We start from the raw sequence: 19448 nt of genomic DNA, 5'->3' as shown, positions 1-19448 counted from the left end.
TCCGCATATCAAGTTCATTGCACCATGACCCTCATTCTTTTCATTTGTAAAGAATCATAACTATAAATGGAAAATATCATCTTTTATCAGAGTGTAATCAAGCATGGATTTTGGAATAACTTGAGGTTCAGAAGGGGTATATAGGGGATCGACTTGTTTGGTAATTACTGTCTCTGGAGATCGTCCTCCTACGCAGGGAACAAGTTGAACAGGTCACGTCTACTATCAGGGGGTTCAATCAATTTAGAACAATTAAATAAAACGAGTAAACATGCAGGCAAAAATGAAAACATTGAAAAGACATAATTTCATAAGTTCTGAGGAAGAGCACAAAAGGTTTTTGACACTGTGTTCTACCGAGTGTGTCCTAATTTTCTAATTTATCATAGGATTTTGTTGTTGTTTTCAAGATATCATTCTAATGCACGTGCTTGATGATTGTAAACTTCATGTGACCTCTGAGCCCCGTCTTACAAAAAGTTGCGATTGATCCGATCAACCACAACCACTGAAAGCCAGGATTGCCAGCTTACATCCTAACTGCAAGTTTGTTCAAAACATTTCTAGATAATGCAGTATGTTCATACATTAATCGTATTTTGATCATTCAATGTGGTTCTCTTTGTTTTCAAAGGACTTTATCAATGATGGATTTTCATGTAGTTGAGTTTGATCGAATCAGTCGTATAGTTCTTTGGGGCGGGAATCTGAAGACTTAAAGGAGAATGAAACTCTTGGAGCAAGTTAGTTTTTGTGAATGCAGAAAAATCAAAGAATAAGATCAACAAAACTTTGAGTAAAATAGGACTAGCAATAGAAGAGTTATGAGCATTTGAATGTCGAGATCACTAATGCTATGGAGATCCTCCCATTGGCAATGCGACCAAGATCTATGATGTCACAGATGAACAACTCTCCCCTTTTGGACACTGAAAATATACCCCAAAACATCTCTTTTTGCTCATTCTAATGATATGACAAATGATTCATCAATGATATAATGTTGTGAAACCTCTGTACTTGTCCTCACATAAAGAGAACACCTCACCTTGTGATAGACTCTATAAAAGTGAGAATATAAGTACTAAAGTAATGAGGGAGTTGTACGTGTGTGACATCACAGATCTTGGTCGCATTGCCAATAGGAGGATCTACATGGCATTAGTGATCTCAATATTCAAATGCTCATAACTTTCTTATTATTCATTCAATCTTCCTCAAACTTTCAACAATATGTTTCTTCGATTTTTCTCTTTGATATGGATTCAGCTGATTTCAAGGGTTTCATTCTCCTTTAATATTGTTATCATCTTCTTTTTCTTTTGTTATAGAAATATATATTTAAGTGGATTTATTTACAAGTGTGATCAATCTTGGCGAATATGTATGTGTTAAGATTTGATCTTCTACATGTATGATAAATCTTTGTACGCAATAGGATCAGAAGTAAACAACATTTTATTTCATTTATACATGTACAACAGTTTTGGCAACTCTTTGTATTTAAAAAATGTTGTGAAAGAAATGAATGAAGAGTACAATGGTAGGCGTAGCTTCAAATCAAGGTTCCCCAGAGGTGATATATATATATATATATATATATATATATATATATATATATAAATATATATATATAAATGTGTGAAACTATACATGTACAACAGCTTTGGCAACTCTTTTATTTAAATATTTTGTCAAAGAAATGGATGAAGAGAACAATGGTAGGCGTAGCTTAAATCAAGGTTCCCCAGAGCTATCTGCCCTTTGGAAAAAATTGGTAATGCCGAAAAAATGTCTCTGCCGGGAATCGAACCCGGGCCCCCAGCTTTGATCGCTGGTGCCTTAACCACTAGACCACAGAGACGGGTTAGTGGCTAGGGCGACCCCGATCCGATTGACCGTCATATATATATAAATATATATATATATATATATATATATATATATATATATACATACAAGAGACAAAGGGGTAATGCTGTCAGTTTCAACAACAAAATTGTTTCCAAGTATTATCCAACTTTTTGTTGGAACTGAATGCACTACCTATTTGTCTATTTGCATCTTTATCCAACACGCGGACTATGATCATTTCATTGCAATATATATAAGTATGGAACAAAACATATTGTAAATGTTAGAAATATAAATGAATTAAACCAAATGTTGTTTAATTCTGATCCTATTGCGTACAAAGATTTATCATGAGCAATTTAAATGATACATGTAGAAGATCAAATCTTAACACCAATCTTTGTCATCATGTGAACTCTTAACATACCGAAACCACGCAGAGCTTAAATATGGGTTTTATTTGGAATGCCTGAATCAAATTGGCGCATTTCGTATAATACATTTATAACAAAAACCAGAGGAATGTAATTATTCATTCATCTTTCCAGCCAGGAATCACGGTCTGCCAAATGAATGCATTATATTGTGTACAGTGCACATCATCGGCCTAATGAGGCGTCACTTTTCTTGATCAAGCGTAAGTCAGGAAATCATGCAGACTCATATTTGTAAATTTGATGTTGATTTGAGTTCAATTGCAGCTGAACGCCCGATTGTGTGATGAACTTGATGAAATTTTGAATAGAAAAATGATCAAAGTTTCGTTCATTTTGAAAATAATTATTGTATCCACCTGTTTTCTTGATAATAACAATCACCAGGAAGACAAAACAGAAAACCATTATAAACTGATAAATCATGATAAGGATGAATAAAATGATGTTAACAATACGAGAATACGAGGGATCAATGTGATAAGGAATATAGTAATAATAATATAATAATAATAATCATCATCATCATCATAAAAAGTTATCATAATATACATAAAGCTTCAAGGGCAAGTGTAGAAAGAACTTATAGTGAAGTAAAATTTGTTGAGATGAGATACGTATGTTTTCGATATGCATAATTGTGATTGACGCGAAAATCAAAATTTAAACCATTTGACGCGAAGATGCGTCGTGGATAGCGACACATTAATACCTCAGTCACATTTGCTCTGCGGCGGTCGTACGGCGAATCGAAAACAGCCGGTTTAACATTTTTTGTAATAGCTATATTTAGGTATTAAAACGGCTGTTTTCGACTCGCCGTACTGCCACCGTAGAGAAAATGTGACTGAGGTATTACAAATCATTATCATTCATTACACTCCCATGCATTCGCAGATAACAGCAGAAAGGCAAGCAATCCATATTGCTGTCGACAGCTCGGGCGTGGGCCCCACATTATGATAAATAAGTCTCATAACTGGCAATGGTTTATCTCTCCCCTACCGCCCCTCATATCAACCTAACATTCATGGTATTCATAGTATTCATAACACCCTTGTTTTGCAACGATCCGTGCCCTTTAGAAAACAAACAAGGACAAAAAAAGGCAAGGCCCAATTTTCTATTCATGATGCACGCTTGATCAAGTAATAAACGATTTTCAATTCAATCAGCCCTATTTGAACTAATGCACTGGCTACTGTGTAGTAATACACGGTAAAACTATTTGATTTGTGTATAGGCTGATTGTGGCCCGAAAATATAAGTGGAACAGGTAATGGTATATAATATATGACCACCAAAGCCCTCGATGACTCGTTAGACAAGCAAATCAAGCTGCATGTGTTTGTATAAGGTGTGGCACTGTTATCAAGATCAATCATTTCTTTTCACGCTAGGTCGACGGGTGTTAAAACAGCTTTTCTTGAACCGTTACATATACATATATTTCAAGAAATATATCTGCATTTGGTACTCCAGCGTTTATAAGGATTTGAGGAAGTCGTGTATTTCGAATATTTTGCTGAACCCTTTTAAAATGGTCCTGAATGTAATTTGTCGGCCTTTCAAAGAAAAGGAAGGCCGACATGAGGGCATCATATTTTATGACGATAACTCACAAGAGAGGGAAAGAAAAAGAGAAAGGAAATGAAGAGGGGAGGGGAAATAAAGAATAGAGAGAGAAAAGGAGAAAGGAATGGGAGAGCTAGGGAGAGCTTTTCAGACATGCAGACTGCACCCGGCGTCTTAACAGACATCTTAAAAGACATGCGTCCGGGCTTTAGCGGGGTACAAAGTTGTTTTTCTACCTCGCTTCAACCCTGGTCTGAGCAGGCCGAAATTTGGAAAAATCCTTCCCGATCGACACAGTCCTGCTTTTCTCCCAGTGGGAGCGTCTTAACAGGAAGGGTGATTTCTTTCGCCCTGCTTTTATCGGGGTAGGGCAGTCAGAAAAGTGTCTGTTAAGACGGGGTAATATTCATCGACATGCAGTACCATAAATGGTCGCAGGTATATTTTCTGGCAGACTACCCCGACTGGTACACCCCCCCCCCCCATTCCCATGCAAGCAGGGCTCAAGAGAGGGTTTCACCATGCAACAATCGGCATCTGGCGAATTATCTAATCTGACAACTTTCCTTGATCATGTTTGATTTGCTGTTAATCACAGGTGTCTATTATGTTAACTGTCAGATAAAATAGACTTTGTGAGCTAAAACATGTACTTCACTTTTAGACCAAAACAAATCTTAGAGGGTTCTATGCCTGTCCCATATTTGGGAATCTTAAAGGTTCCTGAATAGGTTCTTACTTACCTTGAACAACAACCTTGAAACCTGTTTTGCTTCTTCAGAAAACCGTTAAAGGTTCCTAAGAACCTTATAGGGAACCCTTTCTCTTGAGGGCTCCAAATAAACGGGACATAAGGGTTCCAATCGCACCTTATTTTCCTATGAGTGTTTCATAATCGATCCTCGGACGTTCAATATTTAAGAGCTTTAACTGTCATGATTTGAAGTGTTTCACTAAAAAAAATTGATAAAAAAATAAAAACGCTTTTTATTCAATTTCCACCAAGAGCGGGCAGTATTACTTTTGTACTCAACCTCTGTTTCAATTTCTTTTTTTGGCAGAGGGTCTGGACTTGTTATTTTATGCCTGTGATGTCATCTCATATAGCGCCCTCCCGCAGAGGCTATATGAATACGCGTGAACAGAGTTGTCAGAGATGCGCCAGTTGCACATCACCAACCCACGCAATGAAATGGCACTGGCCTCTAAGATGGCGGAGCGATGACGTCATTGCATGAGGTCTATTGTTGTCTACAAGGCTTCAAGTAATAGATAAATAATAATAATAATAATAGCATTTTATTTACCCAGGGTAGCCACTTCAGTTAGGGAACTGCTCTACCACCGGGCCCTGCATAACATAATGATGTTATTATGACCCTTCTCCAGTCTAAATGCTGAGCGCCTAGCAAGGATGCAGAATGTCCAATTTTTGTAAGTCTTTGCCCTTTGGCATGACTCGGCCGAGGATCGAACCCACGACCTCCCGTTCATGAGGCAGACGCTCTACCACTGAGCCCCCTCTCTTCCGCATGGTGACAGAGCCATAAGGACTCTGCAATCAGGTGATATTTGACAGATTCTTTTAATTGATCAGATACAATCAAAAATACAAATCTTCATTTTATATCCACAAGGATATGCAAAAAGAAAACATATATAATTTACCAAAAACTGAAGCAAATAAGGACGGAATGAAATTCCTTAAAATTATACTTTTATATCTAAAAAAAAAAAAAAAAAAAAAAAAAAAAAAAAAAAAAACACTTTCACATGCGTGCACACCCACACAAATTGCCTCACTCCCACAATTACCTTCATCGCACGTATCCATCTTATTCTTAATATCAAACTCGTGATTCACGCACACTTTTTTTTTTCGCTCATGTCAATATGTAAATCATAATGTTAAATTAATTATTATATGTTACAAGTAAGTAATGAGTCTGCAGAAAAATGTGCCATAGTATGTGACTTTTTACCTGATTACTAAGAAATCATATAAATGCTTGTAAGCAAGCAACCAGAGGACCGACGGCTTAAGGTCCTCTCCGAAGGACCTGGTACTGAGGATTAATGCCTTACCAAAGGGCACTAGCGCACCAAGTGGGAATCGAACCCGGGTCACCGGAATACGAATCCCCCGCTCTACCGACTGAGCTATATGTGAGGGAGTGTGGATGTGAGGGTTTGGGTGCTTCCGTGTGTTTGTGTGTTTCTGATGAATGTGATGACGGCACTGAGGGTTGGGATTTTTTAAAGATTTATTTCTTGTCTATTTTGCATTATTATGTACTGTATATTTTTACCATTATAATTTGTATGTATTTTAATTAACAGGGCCCAATTGCAAACCAGATTTTTATCTTTGTTAATGTTTTTATCGTGTATAGCTGAATTGGTTACCCTGTGTAAAGATGTGAAATAAACGAATAAATAAAATAAAACACTCTACAAAGAAAATTACACTCATCAACACTTTAAAGAAGCTTGTGTCATAACATTCTTCAATTTGCATTATTTCCTGAACAAATTTTTAATCAAATCATCAAATCTGAAATATATATGTTTCTATTTTATTTCATTTTGTTTTATTTTATTTCATATATTTGGTATGAAAACATAAATAATATGATTCAAAGGTCTGCTGACCAAAATTGCACGTTTTTACAATAATTAAAACATAATCGTAGTTAAATTTAATCATAACAACCAAACAAAAATCTTACCACATCAAAATAGAAACAGAACAAGTGCATCATACACTATACAGTGCGTATAAAAAACGGGACAGTTTTGAAAAGTCTATAAAAAATTTGTTTCAAACTATTATTTGTATATTTTGATGTCAATAGATGCTCTGAGGTCTTATCTTTCAAATGCCATTAAAAACAATAAGTTTCGTTCATGCTTGAGCGCACACGGAACGTTTTTGTCAGGGGTAAAAAAAAAAAGGCTTGCGCCAAATGGCAGAAAATTCGAAAATATTGACGATCAGTGATCTTGCTAATCAGCAGACTTCCTCTTAAGCTTTTCATTATCTTTGCCATAATTTTTTAACTATGCTTTCAAAATACATTCACAAAGCATTAATTTAATTGAATTGTTTTGTATTTTCATTTAACTATGTTATCTTTTAGCATTGAATATTCCTATCAGATCATTATTAAAAACAAACAATTGTCAACCCAAGAAAGGGGATTTGCTTCATCAATGCGGAGAGCTAGTAATTTATTTAAATCCTCTCATTGTGTGCCACAAATGTTATGGTGAATTCAAAGGAATTGAATCTTCTCCTGAAAGAATTGATATTGTCCTGCTAAGCACCATGGCCCTGGGAAGTGGGGGTGAAGCACCCCCAAGATTTTCCTTGGGGTGATGCGTGTATTATTCATCATACGATGCATCCCCTGGAAAACTGTTTGGACTACATGTCTGTATGTTAAAAAGTGAATATTGAACAAAAAATTACCTTAATTTTGTTTCTCTTCATCAAAAGGAGCTTAATTTATTGGTGAAAACTTTTTTTTTCGTGTCAAATGTAATCCAGCACCTCCTGTCAACAATTTTTCCCAGCACCATATGTCAAGTACACAATTTAACTTGTTCATGGACTCAATGCCCCCTTGACAATAGGATTCATGACTTTCAAAGGCACCATAACCTTTGTTTCACATAATAAAAGGATTTTAATAAATTACAAGCTCGCCTATTAATAATGCAAATTTTAATTCTTGCTTGAGTTGACCAAAAAAAAAATTTTCTTACTTATGAAGAAATGCTAAAAGATAAAATAGTTAATGAAAAAACAAAACGATTCAAGTAAATTAATGCTTTGTTAATACATTTTGAAAGCATAATTCGAAAATTATGGCAAAGATAATGAAAACCTATAGAGGAAGTCTGCTGATAAGCAAGATCTCTCATTGTCGATATTTTCTAATTTTCTGTCATTTGGCGCAAGCCTTTTTTTGAACCCCCGACAAAAACGTTCCGTGTGCGCTCAAGCATGAACGAAACTTATTTTTTAACGACATTTGAAAGATAAGACTTCAGAGCATCTATTACATCAAAATATAGACATCAAAATTTGAAACTAAATTTTGATAGACTTTTCAAAACTGTCCCGTATTTTTTATACGCACTGTATATCTATATCGGTCCACACCAGAGAGGTGTTGAAACAACACCGGTTTTGGCGTTAGGTCATACACCAATTTGGCATTTAAGCAGCACAAATTAGTGTTAAACCAATATCGGTTGATTTCAAAATGGTGTTGTTTCAACGCTTCTCTGGTGGGTTCTGATATGGATTAAATCAACACCCGTTTTTTCAGTGTACCTAACGAAAAACAATTGTATATACAGTCTTCATAAACTCACCGATTCCGCCTCCCTATCATCGTTCACTTACTCAAGTAGAGCACTCAATACCGCCATGGATATATCAAGAGAGAGTTTTAGCTCTAAGACGAACGACAGATTCAAGAACATAGGAAATATTGTATCAAATGCACTTCATGACAAGGCACAACCAAGAAGTCATTGTTTAAAATTGGTCAATCTGGGCAAATGACATAGTTGCACTGCAAAAACTCCGGTGTTGATTATAACACCAGCCCGGAATCTATATATGTCCACACCAGAGAAGTGTTAAACAACAGCGGTTTTGGTATTAGTCTAACACCAGATAGGTGTTTATACAACACAAATTAGTATTAAAACAGCATCGGTTTGATTCCAAACTGATGTTGTTTCAGTACTTCTCTGGTATATAGATTCCGGGCTGGTGTTAAATTAACACCGGACTTTTTGCAGTGTGCAATTTTTTCGTCAGCTCGGAAACTGAGGACGAAACTGCTCTTCCAGTTCACTAATTATCGACAAAGACCCTAAGCCAATTGTAGATATTTGACGAGCATTGTCAATACATTTTTTTTGTATTCTTGAAGCTTAAACAGCGTGCTATTTTGTTTTACTGTATAAGATGCAATCAGGGCTCTATTACAGACTTTTGTCAATTTCTTTATAATGGATCGTAACAGGGCGCGCATTGCTTTGTAAGGCAAACACGATTCAAAATAAATTATCAAATGTTGTTACACATTGAAAGAGATTCGACCAAATTCTATAATCAGATAATGGAGTGCTTAGCAAACAGCTGTGTCCCGTGAACCGCTTTAATTAGCGGTGGATGAGCGTTCCTTCCACATGTTCCACAAGGGTGTTCGATAATAATGGAAAGCAGTACTGAGGTCAATCCAGAATCCAAGAAGTTCTTCCAAAAGGGCGTTCGACATCCTTTGATCAAAATCCATCCACATTCCAAACAGCTTTTTTAGGAGGGCTCTCGACAATCCGAGAAAAGTCCATACAAGTTCCAAGACTTCCAAGTGGACATTTAACAACCCTGGAGAGCAGTCCATTAAGTTCCAAGAGGGCAGTCAACAATCCTGGAAAGGGGTCCATCCAAGATCCAAGTAGGTGATCCAGGACAGCATTTGGCAGTCCCAGAGAGAGGTCCAGCCGTGTTTACCAATGCAGTATGCTAGATGTATGATGATAACGATTGAGAATAATGATGCTGCTCGTCTCTGGACCATCTCAAACTGGTTTGTACATTAAGGCAGTACCTGGGTCTAAGACAGTAGTCCTACCGGAGAAGGGGGCATTCTACAGTAACCCAACACGTATGGGGCAAAATGTGTGATAAGGCATTATTAAGACATAACATTAAGGTATATAGTTGCGTAACCCATAGCAACCACCTTCAAATAAAAAAAGAGAAAGAAATCGGCGTAGACTCATGATGAATTTGGTGCTTCTGGACAGATGTAAGATAAGAAATTGTTCATAATGTTTGCAAGTACCGCATCACTGGGATGGATCGCGTCTTTAAAATTCTGAGCGATGGTCATATCCCAAGCGTCGATAATGCCAATTTCTGGACAATCCTGCAAGACCGCCCTCATCGTCCGGTCCAATGATCTAACATACCACTCACTATTCTCCATCTGATAGAGGATCTTCTTGTAATTCCTGGTATTTGCACTCTTAAAAATCACCAGTGTATGAGGACTTCTTTTGTGTAGTCTTTGAACAGCCGCTTTGATGCCTCTTATCCTCTCTTCGTACATCGCTAATGGATACGTCGTGAAGTGTGTTCCAATGCAGATCAATACGACTGTTCTTGAGTCTACAGTGAGATCGTCTAAGTCATTGGCAATGTAACTGATTGCTTCCTTGCGTATAAACTTAGATTGGCGGACGGGAGATCCGTGAAACTTGAAATGTATAGAAATATTAAACTTAGAGCTCTTAGCGTGTGTTGGACCAACAGCATTCTCAGTGAAATCCGCTTTTATCTGTTCTTGCTTTATCTCGGAATTGTACTTCTTGACAAACTCCAAGTACATTTGCCTGGAAGTGGAGTCACCAAAAATATGAACTGCTCTGTTCTGCAGGCATTGTAAGACATCGGGTTTGGTAAATCGACGGAATTTGCATTGATCTGAGAACCAGATGTTCTTAGCGTAGAAGCCTGAAGGAGTAGGGTTGTGTAGATGTTGTCCTGGTTTACAGGATGGTAAGGAATCTTGATAGGCAAAGACGCTCTTCTTCCAACCTGTAGTGTTTAAAGAACCATGGAAAAAACGTTAACAAGTTATAAACATTTATTTCTCCCATGTCACAAATTTCTTCATGTTTGTGAAAAATAATCTCATACAAGATCATAAATTCATAATCATTCACCCAAAATTAGTTTATCATAAAGAAAATAAATATATAAGCTATGTTTATAGGAGGAGGCGGAAGTGGAAGTCTTGACAATGTTATAAGGTAGGAGCTAGGGGGACACGCTCCTTAAAATGATATTTTAAGTATTGGAAAACAAATGAGGAAAAAAGAAAAGAAAAGGAGAACAGGAGAGGGGGGGGGGTGGGACCGAATGGAAAGTGAAGAAAGAAGAGACCTGTGTTGCCGCAAGGCTTGCGTAAATCTATATAGTATATGCCCTATAATTCAATTGAGAAAAACGTGACGTCACATCTATGTCGTTTTGCACCCCCTATAAAAATATTCTGGAGCCGCCCCTACCACTTATATACTATTACTACTTCTTTTACAACTGCATACTACTGTTGCTACTACTATTGCTGCTACTACTACACTACTACTACTATACTACTACTACTACTATTACTACTTCTACTTCTTCTACTACTTCTACTACTTTTACTACTATTACAATTTCTACTCTTTGTATTACTACTTCTATACTGCTACTACTATTTATACTACTACTACTACTATTACTACTTCTACTTTTTTGGAACCACATGTATATCATTTTTGGCGATATAGTTAAAAAGTATACTTTTTGAAGGCGAATGAACATCTGTATGTTTTCTGCTTCTTTGTTTGTCATGATTGTACTATGATATTACTACACTCACTGTCATGGTCTCCAATAACTTTGAGAGGAGACGGTGATTCTTTGATAGGCAACTTGTGTCTGAAATCCAATAAAAGAAATATTTCCCATGAATCATTAACAACCGAAATCATTTTTAAACATAAGAATCATGAAGGGATATATTTTACCATGACTATAAATATAATTCAGATATTTAAAAGGATAATAAAATAGTGATGATGGTGCATTCTATTAAATAAACAAATACACAATCAATTGAACTAAACAGATCTGATAACTGATTTTCATGGTTGGCAACTTTTTACGTCTGAAATATATGTCATTTTGCAGCAAAAATTAACATTTACTCTAGGGATGGAACTAAATAAATCGTTTAAATACTAAATCGAAAATTGGAAAGTAACATAACGAATCCCTATCCCACTATCTTTGCGAGGCGAAGGTCTATGACTAAATTGAAGCATATTTATTAACTTACATCTTTAACATTTTGAATTCAGCCTTGGTAACGACTTCCATTGCATATTTCTCACATAGCCTTGGATCTACAACGTATGACTTCCAGTCATTGCAGGTCAGGTTTCTATTAGAGGGCGCTATGCAAAACCAAGGGTAGCCTGTTCTTTCGTCAGTAAAGTTACAGAGAGTTTCCTGTGAGGTCCAAGTTTAATAAAACAAATCACTCTTTTAAACGGCATGGGTAAACTAAACTCTCAACTCTTCATTTCCGAATACCAGGCCTCAATACAAACCAGGATCAAGCTGTTTATAAGTTACAAAGGCTTATTATTATGGTAGTAATTTTGGTTATTATTCAAAATAATAATCATTTATTTTCTTCAATTTTCACAAAATGTAATTTTCAATATAAGTCATACAATTATTAATTTGTCATAAAAGATTATTAATATACATAATAGATTTTTTAACAGAAGAAGGCACAATTCCCTAAAAGGTATACCAGAATAATAACCGTAATACCATAATGTCACTTATTATTGTAATAATCATAATAATATTATGGTTAGTTTTTGTCAACTCAACCTTGCCATCCAATTATTCCATGATAATGATACTCAATTCATTTGATGTTAAATAATTTATTCAAAGGAGTTGGGTGTAAATAACATCGGCGTATGAATCGATAGGTCCCAGCAATACTTACATTGCGAATAACCCTTGGTAAGCACATTTTATCTTCAAAGACATCGATCCCTGAGTCAAGTGTTCGAAGATATCGCCCCTTGAAGATCATCCTCCCTGGATATATATCCCGAATCCTTTGAAGAACCTTGACAGTCTCGCTAGGATGAACCAACGTCACTATTATATCTACCATCCCAGGCCATCGTAAAGTCACATCAGCAGTATAGGTACCATTTCCAAGGTCCCTTGTGACGTCAATGCTCAAGGATGATTGTGTTTCGGCGGTGTACAGCTTGACCCGGAAGTAATCACCTCCATGGCTCTTGGTGACGTTGTTGATATCCCTTGCAGTAATGCGGAGTTGTAAAGAATCGTTGACCTGATAGGATGTCTTTGCGTTGATGACTTCAGCCGTTGAAAATACATTGCTCGTAGGTGAGAGACCCTTCTTGGTTATCTTTGCGTTTTCTGCAAAAGTTGTTACTATTGGAGTGGTGGATATACCTACAAGAGTCTAGAACGAAAGAAAATCAAGAAGAATTAACAAACCAACATCAAATCCAGTATGGTGCACAAGGCCGGAGAACCTAGTCAAAGGCCAAAAACCAAAAGTCAAGGACATCGGACCTTCAAGGTCAAAGAGATGTCTAAGAGTATAACACCAAGGCTAGGGCTACACCATTGTCCTCAAGGACAAGGCTTAGGCTACAGGATCCCAACACTACAAATGGTTTTCCATAAAGAAAACGGTTAGTTCTATTGACTTATGGTTACTTCCTTATTCTAAAATATTTTTCTTGTTTCGTCCACTTCGTCCAAGGACCTTTGCTGAGGCCAACGACAAGGCCATGATTCAACTCCTCGGATGCCAATATTAAGGGATTATGTATATCATTCAAGAAATAAAAATCCAAGTGTTTTTTTTTTACTTTAATTTAGAATAATGCTATGCTTGTTTATGATGTTTGCTTATCAATAGGTGGACAATTTTTACACCTGGTACTTTTGTGGAAATGTGGAAATGAAATCAAGTCGAATCGTTTCCCCTTTACCATAACTTGACATAAGCTTAGACGACGGTCAACGCCTACCTGCACCCCCCTCCCCCATCAATGCCTCCCCTGCTGGAAATTCCTTCATTTTACTGCATGAAATAGAGTACCGAAGTGATGACTTCACAAAACTTTTTTTTTGCATTTCATTGTTTTTGATACCACATTTCGGTAGAGCATGATAAAAAAAAACCCACTACCAAAATTTGGTGGGAATCGGTCCATGGGGGCCTTAGATATGACTTCATGAATACATAATTAGCCCCATTCTAGTCAGTGTATTACTGGCCTGGTTCTAAATGTTAGGATAATAATACATCGATCTATGGGGCTAATTATGTATTCATGAGGTCATATACTGGGGCCCTTGAACCGATTTCCCACCAAATTTGGGTTGTGGGGGTTTTTCATCATGCTCTACCAAAATATGGTATAAAAAACGCCGATATGCAAAAAGCTCAAATTGATGAGGTCACACTTCGGTACGTTATGGTATCAGATGCTATCAATTTGACGTGGATCTATTAGCTGTCGAGAACTTACTTTCGGACTTGGATGGATATTTCTTGAGTTTCCAGATGACATCTTTTCCGGAGCCGGTACCTTCCATTTTGAATTTACCTTGGTGTAAACTAGTAAACAGGTTATCAATGCAAGACACAACAATATGAAAAAAATGCGATGTTTCTTGTAGGGCTGATTGTCCATCTGTCAAACAATGCATGAGAAAAAATAAAGTTAAAAGTATAACTGTAGCACATATGTATAGTGTAGGAGATAGAGGCTTTATTCAGAATTTTTGGTTGGAAAGGTTTGACCGCTTATCCGGGGTAAATTTGTGTGCTGATTTAAAAAATGTCACTCTTTTTGACCGTCCTCACGCCATTTTGGCCACTTCGGCCAATTTTTGACCAAAAATGACAATTTCGACCACTCTTTGGAAAATGGTCCCTTAACAGAATGCTTTTGTAACCACATCCAATTAAAAGGGTCTATCCTATGTAGAAATGCACCCAGATTCCAGATAAAGTAGTTTCATTTGCCAAATCACAATAAAAGTGGTCATTTTGGCCATGTTTGGCCCGAAAATTACAATTTTCATGAATTTTTTGTCAGAAATATTGATCAGAACTACGATTGGATGTCTTTAGAAATCCACATTTATTTTCAAAATGTGCGCTGAATCATAACAATCAACCTCATGTAATTTATTCCGTCAGTTTTGACCTATGAGGGTTAGTTTGGGTACTTTTATTAGACATAACTGACCTTTCGCGCAGTTTGCATAATAAACTGTACAAAAAGGCAGTAATTTGAGGTCTTCAGCGCCGTATTTTATCTTCTTCCATTATAAAATCGATATGTATTTAAAAGTCTATCTTGTGTAGAATTTTATGCCGTTTCCAAATATATCGGTTTTTAACAGCTTATGGTCATTATGACCACTTATGGCCCTCAAAATGACCACTAACATCAGTTCAATTTATGCAAAAATACTTCTAAGATATCAGAATCGTTACAAGGGTGTGCTGTGACACCTAAAATTGGTGTATCAATCCTTCAGATTGAACATCTCAAAAGTATTTTGACCTCATGGAACTCATTCCACCAGTTTTGACATATGAGGGTCATTTTGGGTACTTTAGACATAACTGACCATTCGCACAGATTTGCATAATATAATAAACTGTGCAAATAGGTAGGAATTTGAGGTCTTCAGCGTGTTTGATCTTCTTCCCTTATAAAATGGGAATGCACTTAAAGGTCTATCTTGTGTAGAATCTTATGCTGATTCAAAAAATATCACTCGTAATGACCCTATTTAAAAGCTTATGTTCATTTTGGCCAATTTTTGGTCCCAAAAATGACCAATACCATCGCGTATAATAAATGTTATATTCAAACTCTAAGTAGGTAATATCTGTATAATATTCTATTAAACCGTAGCAATTTCAAGTCAAGGCTCATTATTTTATTCAGTTTCGTGAGAGGGAAGAGCGGGGGGGGGGGGGAGTCAAATGTATTGCTGTACATAATTATGCGTGACCAATTTGAAATTATTTCTAAACACCCCCTAAACGAGTTTTTTTCTGTGTGCAATATGACCCCTAAACAAGTTTTCCGCTGGCTTCATTTACACATTTTGGCCAATAAATAAGTTGTCGCCGAGAATATGACCCCTAAAAAAAAGCTTTGGAAAAAAATACCCTAAATACGTTTAACCACGCGATTGACCATTGACCAGTCTTTCAAAACCACCTTATTCTTAATAATCGGTATTTTTGATACCCTTAACGAGAGCACGCGCGGCCCGCGTCCAAAACTGAAAGAGGTCCCTTTAAAACGCGTTTTTTTTGTCACACATGTGTACAGCAATATATTTGACTGCCCCCCCCCCCCTGGGGAGGGAACGTGTATTTTTACGAGCATAGCATTGCAAAGATCATGGTGTATCTTTGGCGGATCCGGGGGGAGGGGGCACATCCGGCTCGTGTCCCGGCCCCTTGAGAGCCATAATAAAAAAATGTAATGTAAATATGCCGTTCTTGCATAAGTGTGCCGCCCTTTGAAATAAGTGTGCCGCCCTTTGAAATAACCAGGATATATTCATAATTGGGAATATCTCCTTCGCACACACACACACAAGTAAGGTCCCCTTTTTCTTCTCATTTTGATTGATTGCTTGCTTGCTTTTCAAAGTTTACGCGGACGAAATGACTTTCAATTTTTAGTGAAAGCATTTTTTTTTTTTTTTTTTTTTGGGCTTGTCAATTTTTTTTTCGAGAAAATGTGCCCCCCTTGGAAAATCCTGGATCCGCCCCTGTGGTGCATATCTATAATTGTCGATTTGCTCGCACTTGATGGACTGGTTCATGAAAATTAAATTCATTTCCATAAATTTGGGATACACAGATTTAGTATTTTTTTGATAAACTACATGTACACAATTTTTCGAGACAATAACGCCTGCGTTTTCCCTGGGGATATTCCCAGGCCGGGTCAAGTTCAAAGGTCACGTGGGATCAGTTTCCGATTGCTATTTCGCTCTACAACTGCAAGGTACGTCACGTGACTGGTATGTGATAGTTTTCATGCCTAGACCCTTTCGTTTGAAGCAATTCGTACAGTCCAAACAGAATCGAATCATACATTTTTAATATAATGATGAAAGTATTTGCATTCGTGTAGTACGATACGTTTCTTCTTATAAATCTATAGCGACTAGTAAGGGTTTGGGAAATTTCAAATTCGTCCAATACTCTTAATATAGATATGGGTGTTTCTGTGTGTAATTTATTTCTTTTTCAATCAAGTACTGTCTTGTATGCGCTGCAATAGATAAAAATCTCCATCCATTTCTTGTTTCTTTATATAAAAATGAAATAATCCACTCCTTTTTACATTCATAACTTTTTTGCATGTTAATCACCATAATTTCTCTTTATTTTATTTCAAGACCCTAGCTGTCTGAGGGGCTGCAGGAATCATGGGATACCGATTGTTCAACAATACGCAGTTCATCTTTCATTTTACTCTGATAATGCATCTTTTTCTTTATTTACTCGGGATGTTTAACAAGGGCAAAAACGTGACTGCTTGAATAAATGACTAAGCTATAGATAATTAAGTCATAGACATGTACGCTGGCTCAGATTAACCTTTTATTGTAGGCCTACATGTACATGTATATATCTTCCTTGTGTGATATTCCTTGATATGTTTTGCTAATTCTAATTCTAGACACCCTTTTTAGATTTCTCTATATTTTTTTTTCAAAGAATATTCACGTTCTATAGTTTAGAAGTTTGGTAACAATAATAACGGATCCAATTGGTGCAGTCTTTTTTTATTTTACCCCCCCCCCGCAGTGGATCTAAAATAGGCCTATATCTTATCATTTGTAAGTGGATTGGTAATTTAAGTTTCTAGTGCACCTAAATATCAGAAAATTGTTAGGATTTTGGTTTTCATACCGTTGAAAATGATAATAACAATGAAGATGATGATGATGATGACGATGATGATAATGGTAATAAAATGTTAATAATAACAATAATAATAAGAATGATAATAATAGTGATATTAATAATTATAATAATAATATTATTATGATAATAATAATAGTTACGAACATTAACAGTTTCAATTACAATGTAATAGTGGTGATTTTGTTTTTATAATGGCATTAAATCAAAACAATGATAACGATTTTTACAAGCTGTCTACAATTAGATTAACACAAAATGATAAACACAAAATAGTGAACACGTAAATTGTATAGTATGTAAATTTAAATTAACAATGATAAAGGAGAAAAATAAGTATAAGAGATATCTCACAGAATTACTATTAACACTGTCTTAATAAATAAGGATATAAAGAAACGTGTTTTCAGGGGAGACTTAAAGGATTAAAGACAAGTAGACTGACGGATATGGAAAGATGATTCCAGAGAGTAATTTTCATAATAATAATAATAATCATGATAACAATAATGGTACTACTACTACTACTTCTAATACTATTAATACTAACTACTACTTCTACTTCTAGGCGCCATATCCATCTCGTTATAGATGCTCAAATCGCACAAGTGAAGGGGAGCAAACAAAATAAACCCAAATCATTGCAATGAAAAGAATTATACACATAAGTTTGTTTGGTTTTATCTTAAATGCAAGGACAGTCTGTGGCTATCATTTGTAGGGAATTCCATATAATAGCCATCGATCGAAGACCCCGCGCAAACGAAAGCCCTGGCCTTTCTCCCATTCTCCCACTACATACTACAACTAATACTACTTCTAATACCGAAAGCATAAATCATAATAATGATTATAATTACATGTTTAGTGATAGGGCCTATATGTTAAGATAAGAATATACGAATCTATAGTGATGGCACATAAACAACGTTCCTTACCGCCATACTGTAATATGCGTCATGGATCTGGTGTCCAGTGGAATGCTGCGATCATTTGCTCACCGCCGTTCTCGTATACATAATTCCATGTTATTCAAGATTTAGCCACGACTCAGAACTCCTCATATGACAGCCTCAGTATGCCACGAAAGATACACTGATGAAATATAATATAGAATATTTGTATAGCGTACGTATATCCACCATGAAGGTGCTGATGCGCTCCGATACTACACCAGCTAATAGGCTTGGCTACCATTCCCGGGGCTCACAACGTTTTGAGGAAGATCTCGCTTAAAGGGGTACTCCGGGCTGAAAATAATTATATCTAAATTATAAATAGAGTAAAATTCACAGAGCAAAATGCTGAATATTGTAAATTTGTAAAAATTGTAAATGTTTATACAATGTAACTATGCTTTTCGAAAATAAAGAACCCTGTGGAAGGGGGGAAAAAATATAAAAATGCTGAATATTTCATCAAAATCGGATAACAAAATAACGAAATTATTGAATTTTAAAGTTTAGCATTATTTTGTGAAAACAGATGCACGTCATCATGAATATTCATTAGGTGGGCTGTTGATGTCACATCCCCACTTTCCTTTTTCTTATATGTTATTACATTAAATCACAATTGTTTCATTTTTCATTTTTTCATACATGCGTGAATAATGTGTCTCCTCGACCTATAATGAAATAAGTTGCAGCGATATGAATATCTAATGCAGTGGATCAGTTGTCAATCCAATTTGTTAAGTTCTTGGTAGAATTTTTTTAAATAATATCTAAATTTCATATAATGAAATACGAAAGAACAAGTGGGGATATGATTAATGGATATTCATAAAGACATGCCTAGAACTGTTTCACCGGGGATAATGCAAATGTTTAAAATGCCAAAATGCTGTTATATTCCTTTACCAATTTTGATAAAATTTTCGGTGTTTTGTTTGTCTGAATTTTCTTTATCTGTTCAAATCATATCATTTTCAGCCCGGAGCATCAGTGGCGTAATGAGGAAA

At 36.1% G+C, this 19448-nt stretch overlaps 1 protein-coding gene across 1 annotated transcript; it reads right to left on the bottom strand.

The window, feature by feature from the left end:
- Positions 1-8803: 8803 nt before the first annotated feature.
- LOC129266736 (NXPE family member 3-like) lies at positions 8804-18657 on the bottom strand. The gene is made up of 6 exons (XM_054904552.2): positions 18424-18657; positions 14043-14207; positions 12467-12961; positions 11780-11952; positions 11321-11379; positions 8804-10488 (listed from the first exon to the last, which is right to left on the bottom strand). The coding sequence occupies exons 1-6, from the start codon at positions 18427-18429 to the stop codon at positions 9668-9670; spliced, it is 1719 nt and encodes a 572-aa protein (XP_054760527.2). The 5' UTR covers positions 18430-18657; the 3' UTR covers positions 8804-9667.
- Positions 18658-19448: the final 791 nt, after the last annotated feature.

The sequence above is a fragment of the Lytechinus pictus genome, chromosome 8 (genome assembly GCF_037042905.1).
Source record: "Lytechinus pictus isolate F3 Inbred chromosome 8, Lp3.0, whole genome shotgun sequence".
NCBI lineage: Eukaryota > Metazoa > Echinodermata > Echinoidea > Temnopleuroida > Toxopneustidae > Lytechinus > Lytechinus pictus.
Note: the sequence above shows the minus strand (reverse complement) of the source record. Positions and strands in the feature narration are given on the sequence as shown.

Bases quoted from the DNA above. Each gene is read 5' to 3' on its own strand.
- LOC129266736 (XM_054904552.2), bottom strand. The intron at 12,962-14,042 runs GTAAGTTCTCGA...CTTTCGTTCTAG, and splicing joins ATATCCATCCAAGTCCGAAA to ACTCTTGTAGGTATATCCAC. The intron at 10,489-11,320 runs GTGAGTGTAGTA...TAAACACTACAG, and splicing joins AGTTATTGGAGACCATGACA to GTTGGAAGAAGAGCGTCTTT.